General features: G+C 38.1%; 1 protein-coding gene across 1 annotated transcript in view; it reads left to right on the top strand.

Annotated features, from left to right (window-relative positions):
* The window catches only part of C6H10orf67 (chromosome 6 C10orf67 homolog), a 131673-nt gene extending 121118 nt beyond the window's left edge, over positions 1-10555 (top strand). The window contains 1 exon segment of the mRNA XM_063101142.1: positions 10473-10555. Coding sequence (XP_062957212.1) covers positions 10473-10555 — 83 coding nt within the window.
* The last annotated feature ends 3217 nt before the right edge of the window (positions 10556-13772 follow it).

Genomic DNA, 13772 nt, shown 5'->3' with positions numbered 1-13772 from the left:
ACACAAGATACTACAAAAGTTTGTGGAAAATAAAATTGAAAGATAATACGAATCTTTCCCTGAACTTTTTGAAGTACCCTTGTACTTATATTTCCTAATTTTATGTGTACATGGATAACTTTAATGTTCCACTATTTTATTTAGGATTTTTCTTCTGAATTTGGTCTATAATTTTTTTCCCTGAACTGCCCTCATCTAGTTTGGGTGTAAAGGTTATACTAGACTCATTGAAATAATTGGCTTTTCTTTTAGATTATTAAAGTTGGTATTAAAAGGTATTATCTGTTCATTGATGGTATAAAAATTTTTTTCTGTCAAACTGGGCATAGTCCTTTGTGAAGGTGGGAGAGATTTTTGAATACCAATTTAGTTTCTTTAATAGTTGTTAGTTTTCTATTTTTTATTAAGTCAATTGCAACAACATTTTTTCTAGACAATGAATCCTTTTTGTCTGAGTTTCCAAATACACTGAGATAAACTTGTTCATTGTATTCTCCTATGAATTCTACAGTCTCTGTAATTATGTCCACTTTTCTGTCCCTGATGTTGTTTTATATATTTACCATGTGTTGGCTCTTAATCCTGATATATTGTATAATTTTTAGTCTTTTCTAAAGCACTAATTTTTGGTTTATTGATTTGCTCTACTGTTTTTTTGGTTGTCTGATTTGTGTTTCCTCTATTTCTTTTTATGTTTAAAAGATTTTTCTATGTTTTTTTCGTTTAGCTTACTCATTTCATTTTTACTACAATTTTAATAAATGCATTTATGACTCTGAAAAATGTTTTAGTAGAATCCTAAAGATTTTGACATATGGTTCTTTAATTGTTGATTGGCTCTAAACATTTTATTCCATCACGGTTGCCTTTTTAACACATGAGATTTTTAAACATGTTTGTTGAGATTGCTTTACCTTTAACTAATGACTTCTAGTTTTATTGTTTTTAAGTCAGAAATGTGATCTGTAAGACATTGATCCTTGAAAATTTGTACAGACTTCCTTTGTGAAGTACTTTGTAAATATTCCATATGAACTTGAAAGTAATTTATATATTTTTTTTTAATGCAGAATTCCACACCCTTCTCTTAGATCATCTTGTTAATGTAGCAGTCCGAATATTTTTCTAATTTATTATATGCTTAATTTTTTATTTGTTTATTTTTTGAATGAGGAATATAAAAATATCCCACTCAGGATTTATCAGTTTCTCCTGGTAATTCTATCAATTTTTGTATTGTATATTTTAAGACTATGTCAAATGCATCCTAATTTATTATTTTATTTTTGGTGGATTGTTGCATGCAGTGTCCCTTTTCAACCCAGATTCTTTGGTGTATTAAATTCTATTGTGTCTCATGTAAATAACATAGTTCTCCTATTAGTGTTTGCATTGTATCTCTTTTTTTGATCATTTTTTTCAAAATGTCTATGATTCTTTATATTAGATTTCTCTTTTAAGCAACTTAAAATTATACATTTTTAAAAATTCTAATAACATCTATACTTTTTAACAGATGAATTTTTTCTGTTTACAACAATTAGACTTATTCCTATTATCTTACCTTTGTATTTTCTGATGTTTTGCTTTATTTCCTGTTGTATTCTTACATGCTTTCCTTTGGATTGATAACATTTTCTACATTCCTTTGTTTCCCCCTCTGATGCTTTAAAAGCCACAATCTGTTATTTCCTTTCTTTTAGTGTATATGTTTATATATATGTGTGTGTTTTAGTATATGTGTATGTGAAAAAGTATTGTGATGGGCCTACTGATGATAAATTTTTCATATTTTCTTATTGTATTATTGTCTTTCAGCCTCTCTACTTAGGGTTATAAGAAGTCTGGTATCACTTAGTCAATCATTTGTATTCATTTTATGTTTTCTTTACTGGTATATTTTAGATTTGCTCTTTATTCTTGATGATGTGTAGTCTTACTACAATGTATTTATCTTTATCAATGTTCGGAGTACAATTTGGATCTATTTATTCATGTCTTTCTTTACTTTTAGAAATTTCTCAGCTACTACCTTTTCAAACATTGCTTGTATCACATTCCCTACATTATTTTCTTCTAAAACACCTCTCAATCTATTCTCCATGCCTCTAATCTACACTAATTTTTATGTTTATTTCTCTGTTGCACATGTGGGTGAATTCTTCAATACTGCCTTCCAATTTTCTAATTCTCTCTTTAGCTGTGTCAATTTATTCCATATATTAGTGTTTTACTTTAGTGGCTCTTATTTCCAAGATTTTTTTTTTTTAATTTTCCAAGATTTTTAATTAGCTTTTTTTCATAGCCACTGTTCTTATTTTATTCTAGCCAACGTTTTTTCATAATTTGTTTTTTTTTAATGGACATTGTCAAGTATCTCTGAACATACTAAACACAAATTTTTCAATCTTTGTCAGACTATTTCATCAACTTGAATTTATCTGAAGTGAGCGCATGTTCTGGTAGCTTATCTTGCTGTTATCTTTCCTAGTATTCTATTCCTTTGTTTATTTTGGAACTTTGGTTTGCAGGCTCAGGTCTATCTCTTTCTCTCTCTCCACCTGAATATGATATTTTCTGAATATAGTTCTATGACTGTAACCATTTCTTATGCCCTCTCATTCCCAGTCTACAACCAGTTCTTATAAGTTTGGAAGTGCCTGATCTACTGTGACGTGAAGGCTCCTGAAGCCTCCAAGCCAGCAGGTGGCTGGGTTCAGTTCTTCTGTGTGAAATGGGCTTTCTGCCCTTTAGCCTTCCTAGGCCCATAGCTTTCTATAATTCCATACCCCCTTGTTAGACACCAGTTCTTCCTCAACTTCCTTTCATTAAAGCCTCTGGCTTCAAGGAGTGAATGTGTTCATTCACCAAGCATGGAGCACAACTAACCTCTGTTACCAAAAATGAGGTTTACTCCTGGTGTCAGTATGAGTTTCTGCAGCTGAAACCCAAGAGGCCTGTGGTTTTGGCTATGTACTTATTTTCTGAGGCTGCCATAACACAGTACCACCAACTGGGTGGCTTAGACTACAGAAATTAACTGCCTCACTGTTCTGGAGCCTAGAAGTCTGAAATCAAGGTCACAGCAGAGTTGGTCTATTCTGAGAACTGTGAGGGAAAATCTATTCCATGATCTCTCCTAGTTTCTGGTAGCCTCAAGTGTTCCTTTACTTGTAGATGATATTCTCCCTGTCTTCACATCACCTACCCTCTGCCTGTCTGTATCTGTGTTCAGATTTTCCCTTTTTAGAAGGACATGGATATACTGGATTAGAGACTACCCTGAGGACCTCATCTTAACTTGATCAGGTGCAAAGACCCTACTTCCAAATAAGGTCACATTTATAGGTACTGGGGATTAGAACTTCAGCATCTTTGGGTGGGTGGCGGGGGGAAAGAATACAATCCATAACAGACTAATTCATTGCATTTCTTTAACAGAGAAATGTTTATCTTGTTTTTCCCAGTATGTCTTTCTGTTTTCTTTTTAAATTTTATCTATCATGTTCATATGGAGTACTAAATCATGAACTCTCTACACCATTGTATTCCCTCTTATTCTTCCCTCAAATCCCATATATTCAAACCAGTTTTCTTCATGTTTCTGGACCAAAGAAACTTCATTCCAGTTCAACCTTACCTTACCTGTACAGTCTATTCTAACACTTTACCTTTGCAAACAAAGGTCTCAGTTATTGTTATTCTGTGCATCAAAAGCATATATTAAATGTCTGCCATATCTTTTTAAAAAATACTTTAAAAGTCTCTGTTACATTGTCACAAATGTCCTTCCCCTGTTGCTCTGCCTGTGACATAGGAAATAAGTTGCCTTTTCTGGAAAAGCATGTGTGATCGTTGAATTGTGTCCCCCCCAAAATATGTTGAAATTCTAACTCTCAATTTCTGTGAGTGTGATCTTACTCAAAAATAGCGTCTTTGCAGATGTAATGAAGTTAAGATGAGGTCATTAGGGTGGGCCCTAATTCAGTATAGTTGGTATCATTATACGAGAAAAATACACATACATGAAGGCAGAGACACACAGAGAGATCACCATGTGATGACAAACAGAGATTGGCGTGATGCTGCTACAAGCCAAGGAACATCAAGGATTGACAGCCACCACCAGCAAGGAAGAGGCAAGGATTCTACCCACAGTCTCAGGAGGAGCATGGCCCTACCAATTTTGGACACTTTGATTTTGGACTTCTAGCCTCTAGAACAGTGAGAGAATAAATTTCTATTGGTTTAAGCCACCCAGTTAGTGTTTTTTTGTTATGGCAGCCCTACAAAGCAAATACAGGATGGCAATTTAGTAACTTCCACTACCATCAACTTTAAATGATTAGACACCCACTGTCCCAAATGAGTTCAGTGACCCTATGTTTCCAGTTTGCATTTACAACTTTGCGAAAGGAGTTCTGGCATTTACTGCCCACCATCAGGGAGACATGTCCCCTTGATAGATTAGAAAGCTACCTTTTCCAAGCTTCACAATGCACATGTTCTAGCATTAAAAAATCAAATGTGATAAGGCTTGTCTATAAATGTGCCTGCCGCTTCCCTGACTTAGTAAGTGATCAAAAAGTGTTTGGTAAAACTGAATCTGAAGTTCAATCCATTCAGACTCACACTTTTATTAGCTTAGATTACTGTCTCACAATACCCCTATTTGTCCTCAGACTAAAAAGTACCACGACGTCCCAGTGTTCTCTCCTTATACATGTGCCCTTGCCTTCTGTTCTTACCATCTCCTTCCCTTCCTCTGAAAGTAACTGCCCTCTGCTCCTCCTTCCCTTTAATGTGAGCCCTCCTGAGAGAAATCTGAAGCTGCTTTCTTCCCCACCCTGGCTCCACTTTCTTCCACTTCCCTCCTGGCTTCACTTCTCACTGGCATTGCTATCCCCTAGGTCACCAGCATCCATCAAATGTCAAATACAATTTCTAGCTCTCATCCCATTTGACCTCACCCCAGCATTTTGTTACTATTCAGCATCTCCTCATTCTTTTTTGAGTGGCTTTATGGAGGAATAATTGACAAATAACAATTGTACATATTTAAGTGAAATAATCTCCACAGGCAAACTAATTAAAATATTCAGCACCTCGTATTACCTCCTTCTCCTCTCCTTTTTCTCTTCCTTCCTCATCCTCTACCTCTTCTCCTCCTCCTTCTTTAGTGGTGAGAACTCTTAAGAGCTACCCTCTTAGCACATCTCAAATGTACAATACAGTATTAACTATAGTCTCCTGCTCTGCATCAGATTCATCCCACGTAACTAAAACTTTGTACCCTTTGCCTTAATTCTCAAAATGCTTTCCTCTTGACTTCCAAGCTACCGACCTGCTCTGGTTCTCCAGAGCGTCCTTCTCAGTCTCTCCTGATTCTGTAATTCAGCCCCTGCCCTGAGCATTAAATATTAGGGTCACTAAGAATTTCATTCTTTTTGGCTCTATTTTTCACACTTTGTTATTCTTCTTTTTAATCCTTCAATACATCTCCATGGCTTTCAGGAGAAAATCAAGTTCTTCGGTTTAGCATAGAAGACCATTCATAATCTCTCCTACGTGAGCTCTCTAATCTAATCATTGAAAATGACTTGCAGTTCCCTGCTGTCTCATGCTGTTCCATGCTTCAGTGTTTCTATGCAGGCCGTCACCTATACAGTGGGTCTTCTGCTGGTCTTGCTGGACTGACTCATATTCTGAGGTTGGCTGGCCGCTGTTGGCCCCATGCTGGCTGTCTGCTGGGATGACAGGGAGTAACCAGACCATGTGTCTCTCATCATCAGGTAGGCTAACCCAGGCTTGCTTTCATGGTGGTCTCAGGCTCTAGCAGCAAGAAAGGGAAAGCTCCAGTGCACAAGGATTGTTCAAGTCTCTGCTGTTTTCACATTTGCTCTTGTCCTATTGGCCAAAACAAGTCACATGGCCAAGACCAGAATCTTGTGGGAGGGAACTGCAAAGGCTGTAAATACCAAGGGGACCACACTACTTAACCTTCTAGGTTTCACCTTCTCTTTGATAATCCATTCCATTCATTCATTCCACGGACTTTATGAACACCTCCTGTAAGTAACATGCTAGGATAGGTACTTAGAATACAGAGATTGTTTTTAGTGCTTGGAATTTATATTCTAAGACAGTCATTCAAAGACTAACACATTCAGTAAAAGTCAGAAAAGGATTTATGGAGATCCAATGAGGTATGGTGGGCCTCAGAAGTCCTCTCTGCATTCTTCACCATTTCTGCAGAAATTGCTACTTTGTTACTCAGGATATATCTGTTCATAGCTTCTTCCTCCATAGGAATAATCAAAAACCAAAATATAGAAACAAAATTTTAAATATTTCCAGTGTGTATATTTTAAAATTTATGATTGGAAAATGACTATACTTCTTTAATAAACTGTAAATTGAAGCATGAAATTGTATGATAACAGCATTTCTACTAAATATCTAAATGTCACAGGTGAGTTACAGTAGCAGTTAACATTTTAAACCTTAGGCCCCAAGTTGTTCACTTGTTCATAGGATCAAATAACTGCTTGTAATTTCAAGTTCATACTTGCAAAAATTACATAGACAAAAAGTCCAAATGAAAATTCTTTTAGAAATAACTATCTAAAGCTTCCACGTTAAGTGTATTTATTTTTCTCTAGGATTAGGACAGATTGCACTGGGAGCCCAGTCTTTCATAAAGAGAGGGTGGAGAATAGAGTTGGGCCTTCGTTTTCTCACAAAAGGCATGATGTGAAATGCATCTGTGAACATTGCATAATTTGTTATGTTCTACAAAGAGGTGGGTTTTTGTTATACACATACCAAAGCTATTTGGTACTGTTTCACCAATGATCTCTATTCAGGTCCAGAAAAGAAATTGGCCTCAGAAGACTGAAAGGAGAGTAAATTTTTCTTTAAAAATTAGATACAGATTATCACTTCAAAATGCAGGAGGGAATTTTACAAGTGATGGTGTACTGATTCGCTTTCCAATGGACATCCAGCCCTTTATAAAGCACATACTAGCTGTGGTCAACTGTGACCAATGTGGTTTATTACTCTCCAGAAGAGCTGAACTGAGATTACCCATCTAATTTAACTGAGAAATGTTGGGTGAACTTGAACTGTTTCATGGACATGAATGACCGGAGAATTTATTTGATGAGACATTAAAGGCTGAATATGGTAACTATCTCTTTGATGGTGTGGTACAGTCAATTCTTAGTTCATTAGCATGTCTTTCATATTTTTTTATTACTCATTTTCTGGTGACTACATAAGCAACCTAAATGAAAAAAGAAAAAAGAAAAAATGTTTCTGAACAATATTATTATAAAAATTTGGTAACTCTGCCTTTATTGGTAAATATTCATGACAGTTTTTACATAGTTAAGTCTTTAAAAAGTGACATCATCTTTCAAGTGAAGGAAGTTAGCAGTAATTAAATTGTGAAAAAATTAATAAATCCACTGTTTTTTCATGTGATAGTCCTAAATTATTTTTAAAATGTCTTCTAATTTCATTAATTAAGAAAAAAAAAAAGGCATCAGGAAGTTGACATGTTATTCACCAAGCAACCTTCTTTGCATTTCCTTGTAAAGTGGGCAGCATGAGATGTTACTGGTGGAATCTCAACAAACATTTATGGTAACTTTTTTAATTCTATGGCACATAAGGTAGCATCAGATGATAGCAATTTCTCTTCATGTGTGTCTGCTAACATTTAAAATAGATAAATTCTGCTTTATTCCCAATGACTAATGCTAAGGTATAATTTGAATGTATACATCTCTTTTTACTGTATTTAAATATTATATCTTTTAAATTATTCCTAGAAACTTGGAGCCAGAAACTCTAAGAATGAATTCCAAAATCACACTTCATGTTACTAGTGACTCTTTAAATGGAAGTTTTTCATTGAAACTTTGTCATTAAAATAGAAAGGCCTTTTGGTTGTGCCCATACAAGCATAATAAATTGTATATGTTTGTGATACTGAATGACTCTTGCCCATATGCTGCACTGCAAAGCTACATGAATGAGGCATTTACCAAATCAGGCCCACCACATTAAACAGAAAAACAATCTTTATTCATGGTAACTTATCAGTTTCAATTAATCAACCTTAACAATGGAAATTCTGATGTGTTCAAGCAACTTGAAAGCAATAGGTCATCTCCAGGGCAGCCATGTTGTGTCTTTGTGCCTAAGGTTTCAAACAAAGCAACATCTCCAATAAATATACATACATATACATACATACATGTGCATATATATACATACAAATGGACAGTTACAGCTAGGCTGTGTTGTGCCAACCAAAATGCATGTTTATTGTTTATGATTTTTATCATAGCAAATGTAATTGTTTTCCTTCAAGTATTACTTTTTGAGCTCTGCAAGTTTAAACAAAAGGAAAGAAATTTCCCTTGGATGACCATCCTTTCAGTTTCTGTGCTGCTATGTGAATAGCATTGTGCAAACCATTCCAATGGTTTTGAAAAGGGGTAACCATTGGTTTGATTTGGTTACACGGTTTAGTAAAGAGCTCCCTCCCACTGCCTTAGGGTCTGTGAAAGGTCTGTGACCTGTTTAGAACTGCCAAGTGAAATGTCATGTCGCCCCTCCCAAATGGGAGTATCTGCATTCATTTGATCAGTATAAAAAATGATTGGGGATGGCGAGATCAGTGCTTTTGAATTGCAATTTATAGCAGTTTACAAAAATGCACATTGTTGGAAAAGAAAACATGGAAGTGTTTCTTTCTAAATTGCATTACCTGTGAAATGTCATTAGTCTTTTAAGGATATTTACATCCTTTTTTTTATCATTTAGGAGACTTACTTCAACTAAAAAAAAAATCAGAATTTTATTACATTATGATTTTTTAAACTTGTATTTTGCTTTTAGTGGTAGAATTTAAGAAAAACAATGTGTCTGAGTTCTTAGGATAAATATAATCTATCTTGTCAATTTATTAATTCTCTAAGATAATCTTTGTTAATGAATTGCATTAGTAGAAGATTCCCAATTAGCTTTCCCAGATTACAGGGGAGATTCCTTTGTTGGTAACTGCCTTGCCTGATTTCTAGTAGTGAGACTGAAATCTCAAGCATATGTAACTTTACCAGGTTTCCATTCTTCCTTTAACATTTTACTACAGAAACTTCTTTGTAAAATGAGTACTTTCTAAACTATGGTACTCATACACTCATCTATATGTATGCATAGTTTCATAAAAGGAAATGTCATTTCTTTTCATTAGATGTGTAGAAGAATACATGAACTTTATCCAAAAAGTTTAGGTAGGTTGTTCAAGTTCATAAATGCTTATTAACACAGCCACCTGGGGTCTCTATGGTGGAGAAAACAATGCCCTTTCTACTATATCCAGGAATCTTCAAAGTTCCATGTCTTCACCTTAGGCAGCGGGTGGAACTGGACATTACTTTGAAGAAATCTTTAAGTAAGAAAAGTTTTGGGAAAAGGCCCTCAGGGTTTCCCTGGTTGATATTTGATTGGAAGAAGAAAAGCCCTTCTTCAGAAAAGACTTGACCCAGATAGACTGGCGAGCACTCCACTTTGAACCTCGCAACCATTGAAAGCCGAGGTTGTCACGTTTTTATCTTTGTTCATGTTAAACCTTGGAATGACAGCCTGGCTCTGTGTTCCCCTCTCCCACTGCCCCAGCATTAAGTGTCCACATTGACACCTACCGGTGACCGCAGGCTGCAATTCTTTGTTGCCTTCTCCACGCTCCTGGCATTCACTGGGATTTGCTCAGGGCCTTTGTTCCCCTTCAAAGCTGGAACATCACATCCCATGTTGTGGCTTTCCTGTCTCAGACCCCCAACGCTTTCCTTACAATTTACACACCAGGTAGATGTCCCTTCCTGCAGAGCAGAGAGCCCAGCCGGAGATGGGGGAGAAGGCGAGGCAACACCTTCCCATTCCCCAATTTCAGAGCCCCTTGCCAATTGGGTTTTCTTTCCTTCCCATTCATAATTTTCTACTTCATATGGAGGGAAGATTGAAACACAAATGGAAATTTAAATCTTAGGTAAATTTCAGAATAAAATCCCTGGACCCAAGCACAGGACAACGCCCTCCATGTTTTAAATTCTCTTACAATGGCTCCTAATCCTCAACAGGTCACTGACCGGCCTTGGTCACAAGCCCCTAAGACCATTTCTACGGTCTGGGGCAGTAGGAAAGCTGTCTCAGAGGAAACTTGGCTGGCACACGCTATTTTGAAGGCCAAGGAGGACCTGGCCGCCTGACGTACCCGCCCTTCCCCACCCCGGCCTCCTCGCCTCTCTTCCAGGTCACTGAAGACGCCCCCATCTGGGCCAGGCCTGGGAGAACCTAAAAATGATGCAAAGCGCTACGGGTGAAGAGTGGGGAGTGGTTTATAGATAGTAAGTAAAAAAAAAAAAAATTCATGTCTGTTCATTTTTCCTCGTGTTTAGAGAAGTTATCAGGAACCCTGAAAGAAGAGCCTTCAGAGGAGCCATCGAAACTACAGAACAGCCCCGTGGACGCCACCAGTTAACCGGGCAGAAAATTGGGCTGCGCAGAGCGGGCCACAGAAAGAGGGCCCTCACCTCCCTGGCAAGGGATACCCTCTCCAAGGCGTTTTAAACTAACTGTTCAGTCCGTCTGGACGGCGTACACTAGCGCCGGCACCGCACTTGAACAGGACGGGGCGTGCGCCTTCTGCGCGCACCTTTCCAAGGCTGGAAGGAAGCCGCGCTCTGGTGCGGGCAGAGCGCGGCGCACAGACCCTGCGGGGCCGCCAGGTCCTCTGGGCGCTCCCCGGGCTCAGGGGCGTGCCCCTGCACCTAAGGGTGGGAAGGAACGGACTCCAATTTAAAAAGTTTGAGACACTAAACTTGTTCGACTCTAATTCATCCAGTCTCTCGATTTCACAAAGGCAAACCGATTTGCTGCCTCCTCGCTTGCCAACTAAGCCAATGAAGGTGAACTGTAAAGACTCGAAAGGGATTTTACATTTCCTATAGGAAAGTCCACTCTTACGCTTCTAGCGTATCTTAAAGCTGTAAACAATCCTTTAATAAGTGTGGAAACGCTTTGGCGTTTTGCTTCCTGTATGAAGACCGAGATTCAAGTATAAGTATTCTGTCCAGAATGCCAGGTACCGTTTACTGAAAGGCCAGTTTGCTTTTCCTCCGTGCGTAATGTTCAACGGGGTCCTTTCTGTTCCCCTAACTACAAGTTAGGCCCTGTCAGAGTGTGTGAATTGTAGGCTCTGGATTACAAATTTCTAAAGCTATTTATTAAGTCTCAAGAAGTATATTTGTGGTAGCTGTCACATAAAGCTGATATACTCTGGTCCAAAAGAAAGCTAGAGGGGCGACTTATTTGTGCGTAAAAGCAACAAGATTTAATTGGAGAGAGATGTGTTATTTTCAACGCAAGTACATGGGGTGGCATAGCGCCGTGGAGCATTATTCGAGCTTCATCTACTATGCACTATATGCCACCGTCTCCAAAGGAGTGTTGCCCTAGAAACTTGTTTTAAATCTGCTGCTATATATCAACACCTTGTTTTAGCAGCCCTTGGCTGAATTACAGTTACACAGTTTGGCGCTTCTTTCAAATTTCCTCCCATCAGTTTGGCTAAAGAAAGGAATTTTTCTCCTTTAGAAATGAATTGGCTTAATTAGTAAGTAGATTAATGGCAATTGCTGGTGAGTTGGTTTCCAGCAGAGTTTCACCAGAGAGGGTTAATCGGAGTCAGGTCTGGAATCTTTCCCAGAACTGGCTGCCAGCCATTTCCACCAACCAATCAACCCTACAAGAAACAGAGGAAATGAAATAAAATTTATATTCTCTGTGCCATTATCCTGGACCAAAATTCCTTGGAAGCAGCCCCCTGGTTGGGTGCCGTACAGACTGCTTTATTTCAGAATTTTAACCTTAAGGATTTATCTGGGTACTGCAGACTTTTAAATGGCACGATAAGCATCTCCACTGAACATTGGGTGCACAGGAAACTTGTGAGCTTCTCATTCAATTTCAGGTTTAGTGAAGTTGCAACCCCCACCTCCAAGTCCTCGCCTAAATCTGTTATCCACCAAAAGTCTTTCAAAAGTTTTGCTGTATATTTTGCAGCCTTTTCACTTATTTTTTCCATAGTGATAAAAATGCATTCATAGTTTGACTTGCAGCTGCAATAGTCTTGCAAAAAAAAAAAAAAAATCCCTGCTGAGAAATGCATATAATAGGAAAAACAGATCGCTGGACAGCAGTGTAATTAATGCTAGAAAGGGCTGAGGCCGGTTTCATAGTTTGTCTTTTGAGAATATCAAGACGAGACCCGGTGAAAAATGACGCAAGCTTTAGCATTTCAGAAAGCTGGCAACTGGCAGCGCTTTTCCTTTTTTCTTTGACTTTCTGCTGCGGAACAAAGAGGTCGGCAGAACTAGCTAGGTTGTAATGAGTTCTATGTCCCTAGCGCATTAAGTGCATCATGGAAACATATTGTATCGAAATAGTTTGGAGGAGAATACTGGGGATGAAAGAGAATGGGTGCTTTGATCAGCTCCCTGGGGTCCTGAGTGCACACAGACTGACTTGCAAGGAGTTATTCAGCTCCAGCTAGACACACTTACAACACCATTCAAAGAAATTTGCATATCTGTAATTTATCACATTGGTCCAGAACATTATTGCAAGGTAAATAAAAGTTAGTTGAATAAAAAAAAATTAATCATCTCAGATATAGAGGAAACTGAAGGCAGTCTTTCCATTAAAAACAGAAATAAATATGTTCATAAAACATGATGATTTAGAAGCTGACTTTATTTGAAAGTGTCCTTAAAGCAACAGGTTATGCAGGGCAAAAGCAAGAGTGGCCACAATTTATTTGCCTTTCTGTTTTAGGGGAGTGTATTTGCAGCTTCCCCCAGAATAATGTCAGAAAATTGAATGAGATGCATGTGGCTCTAACCAGTCTGAGACTTGCACAGAAAAATTAGTACACACTTTGAAGCAACATGAAAGATGGCTCAATCTCCTTGGCATCTGCAAATACTAAAGTTAAATCTAATTTCTTTTTTCCTCCTGTTCATTTCATCCCAAAGCCCTGTTTGCTGAATTTAGCTCAAGAGGATGAAATGTCAAAGACTGGTCAATAGGAAAACTTGCTTTCGAATGCCGCATGAGAACAAGTGAAAATTTAACAGGCAGGCATTGTTCTGAGTTTTTAAACAACCCAGTTAAACAGCAAACAAGAATCTTCAACTTGACCTTGGAAAAGCCTGTGTGCCTGCAGATAATCTATCAAACAACTCTGGATGACAATGATATATTTCAAAGTATTGTCAGATGAAAAGATTGATAAATTTGCTGCTGCAAAGAGAGAACTTTGGAAACAGGCAACAGGCAATTTAGCTCATCAACCCCGTCTCCTCCTCCTCCTCGTCTGTCCTCACTGCCCCATCCCTACCCCTCCACCCCTGACCGGCCTTGGGGCCAACTGGGTAGAAGAGGGCCAGTAAATCAGCACTGTAATATTTCTTAAGGGGCACAGAAAAGCTGTGAACAGTACTTCTCATATTAAACGCAATATTTCTTTGCTTTCGTGGGGAACAAAAGTCATAGCGAGACGTCTTTATGGCTAATTCAGTCAAAAGCACATCTCTGGTTCCCCCCGCAGAAAGGTCAGTGTCGTTGTGTTTGGTCCACCGAGGGGGTGTTTTCACACTGAAAACTGAGCCAGCTGTCCCTGTCATACCCTCGCCATT

The sequence above is a fragment of the Cynocephalus volans genome, chromosome 6 (assembly GCF_027409185.1).
Source record: "Cynocephalus volans isolate mCynVol1 chromosome 6, mCynVol1.pri, whole genome shotgun sequence".
Classification (NCBI taxonomy): domain Eukaryota; kingdom Metazoa; phylum Chordata; class Mammalia; order Dermoptera; family Cynocephalidae; genus Cynocephalus; species Cynocephalus volans.
This window is presented reverse-complemented; position numbering and strand designations above follow the sequence as displayed.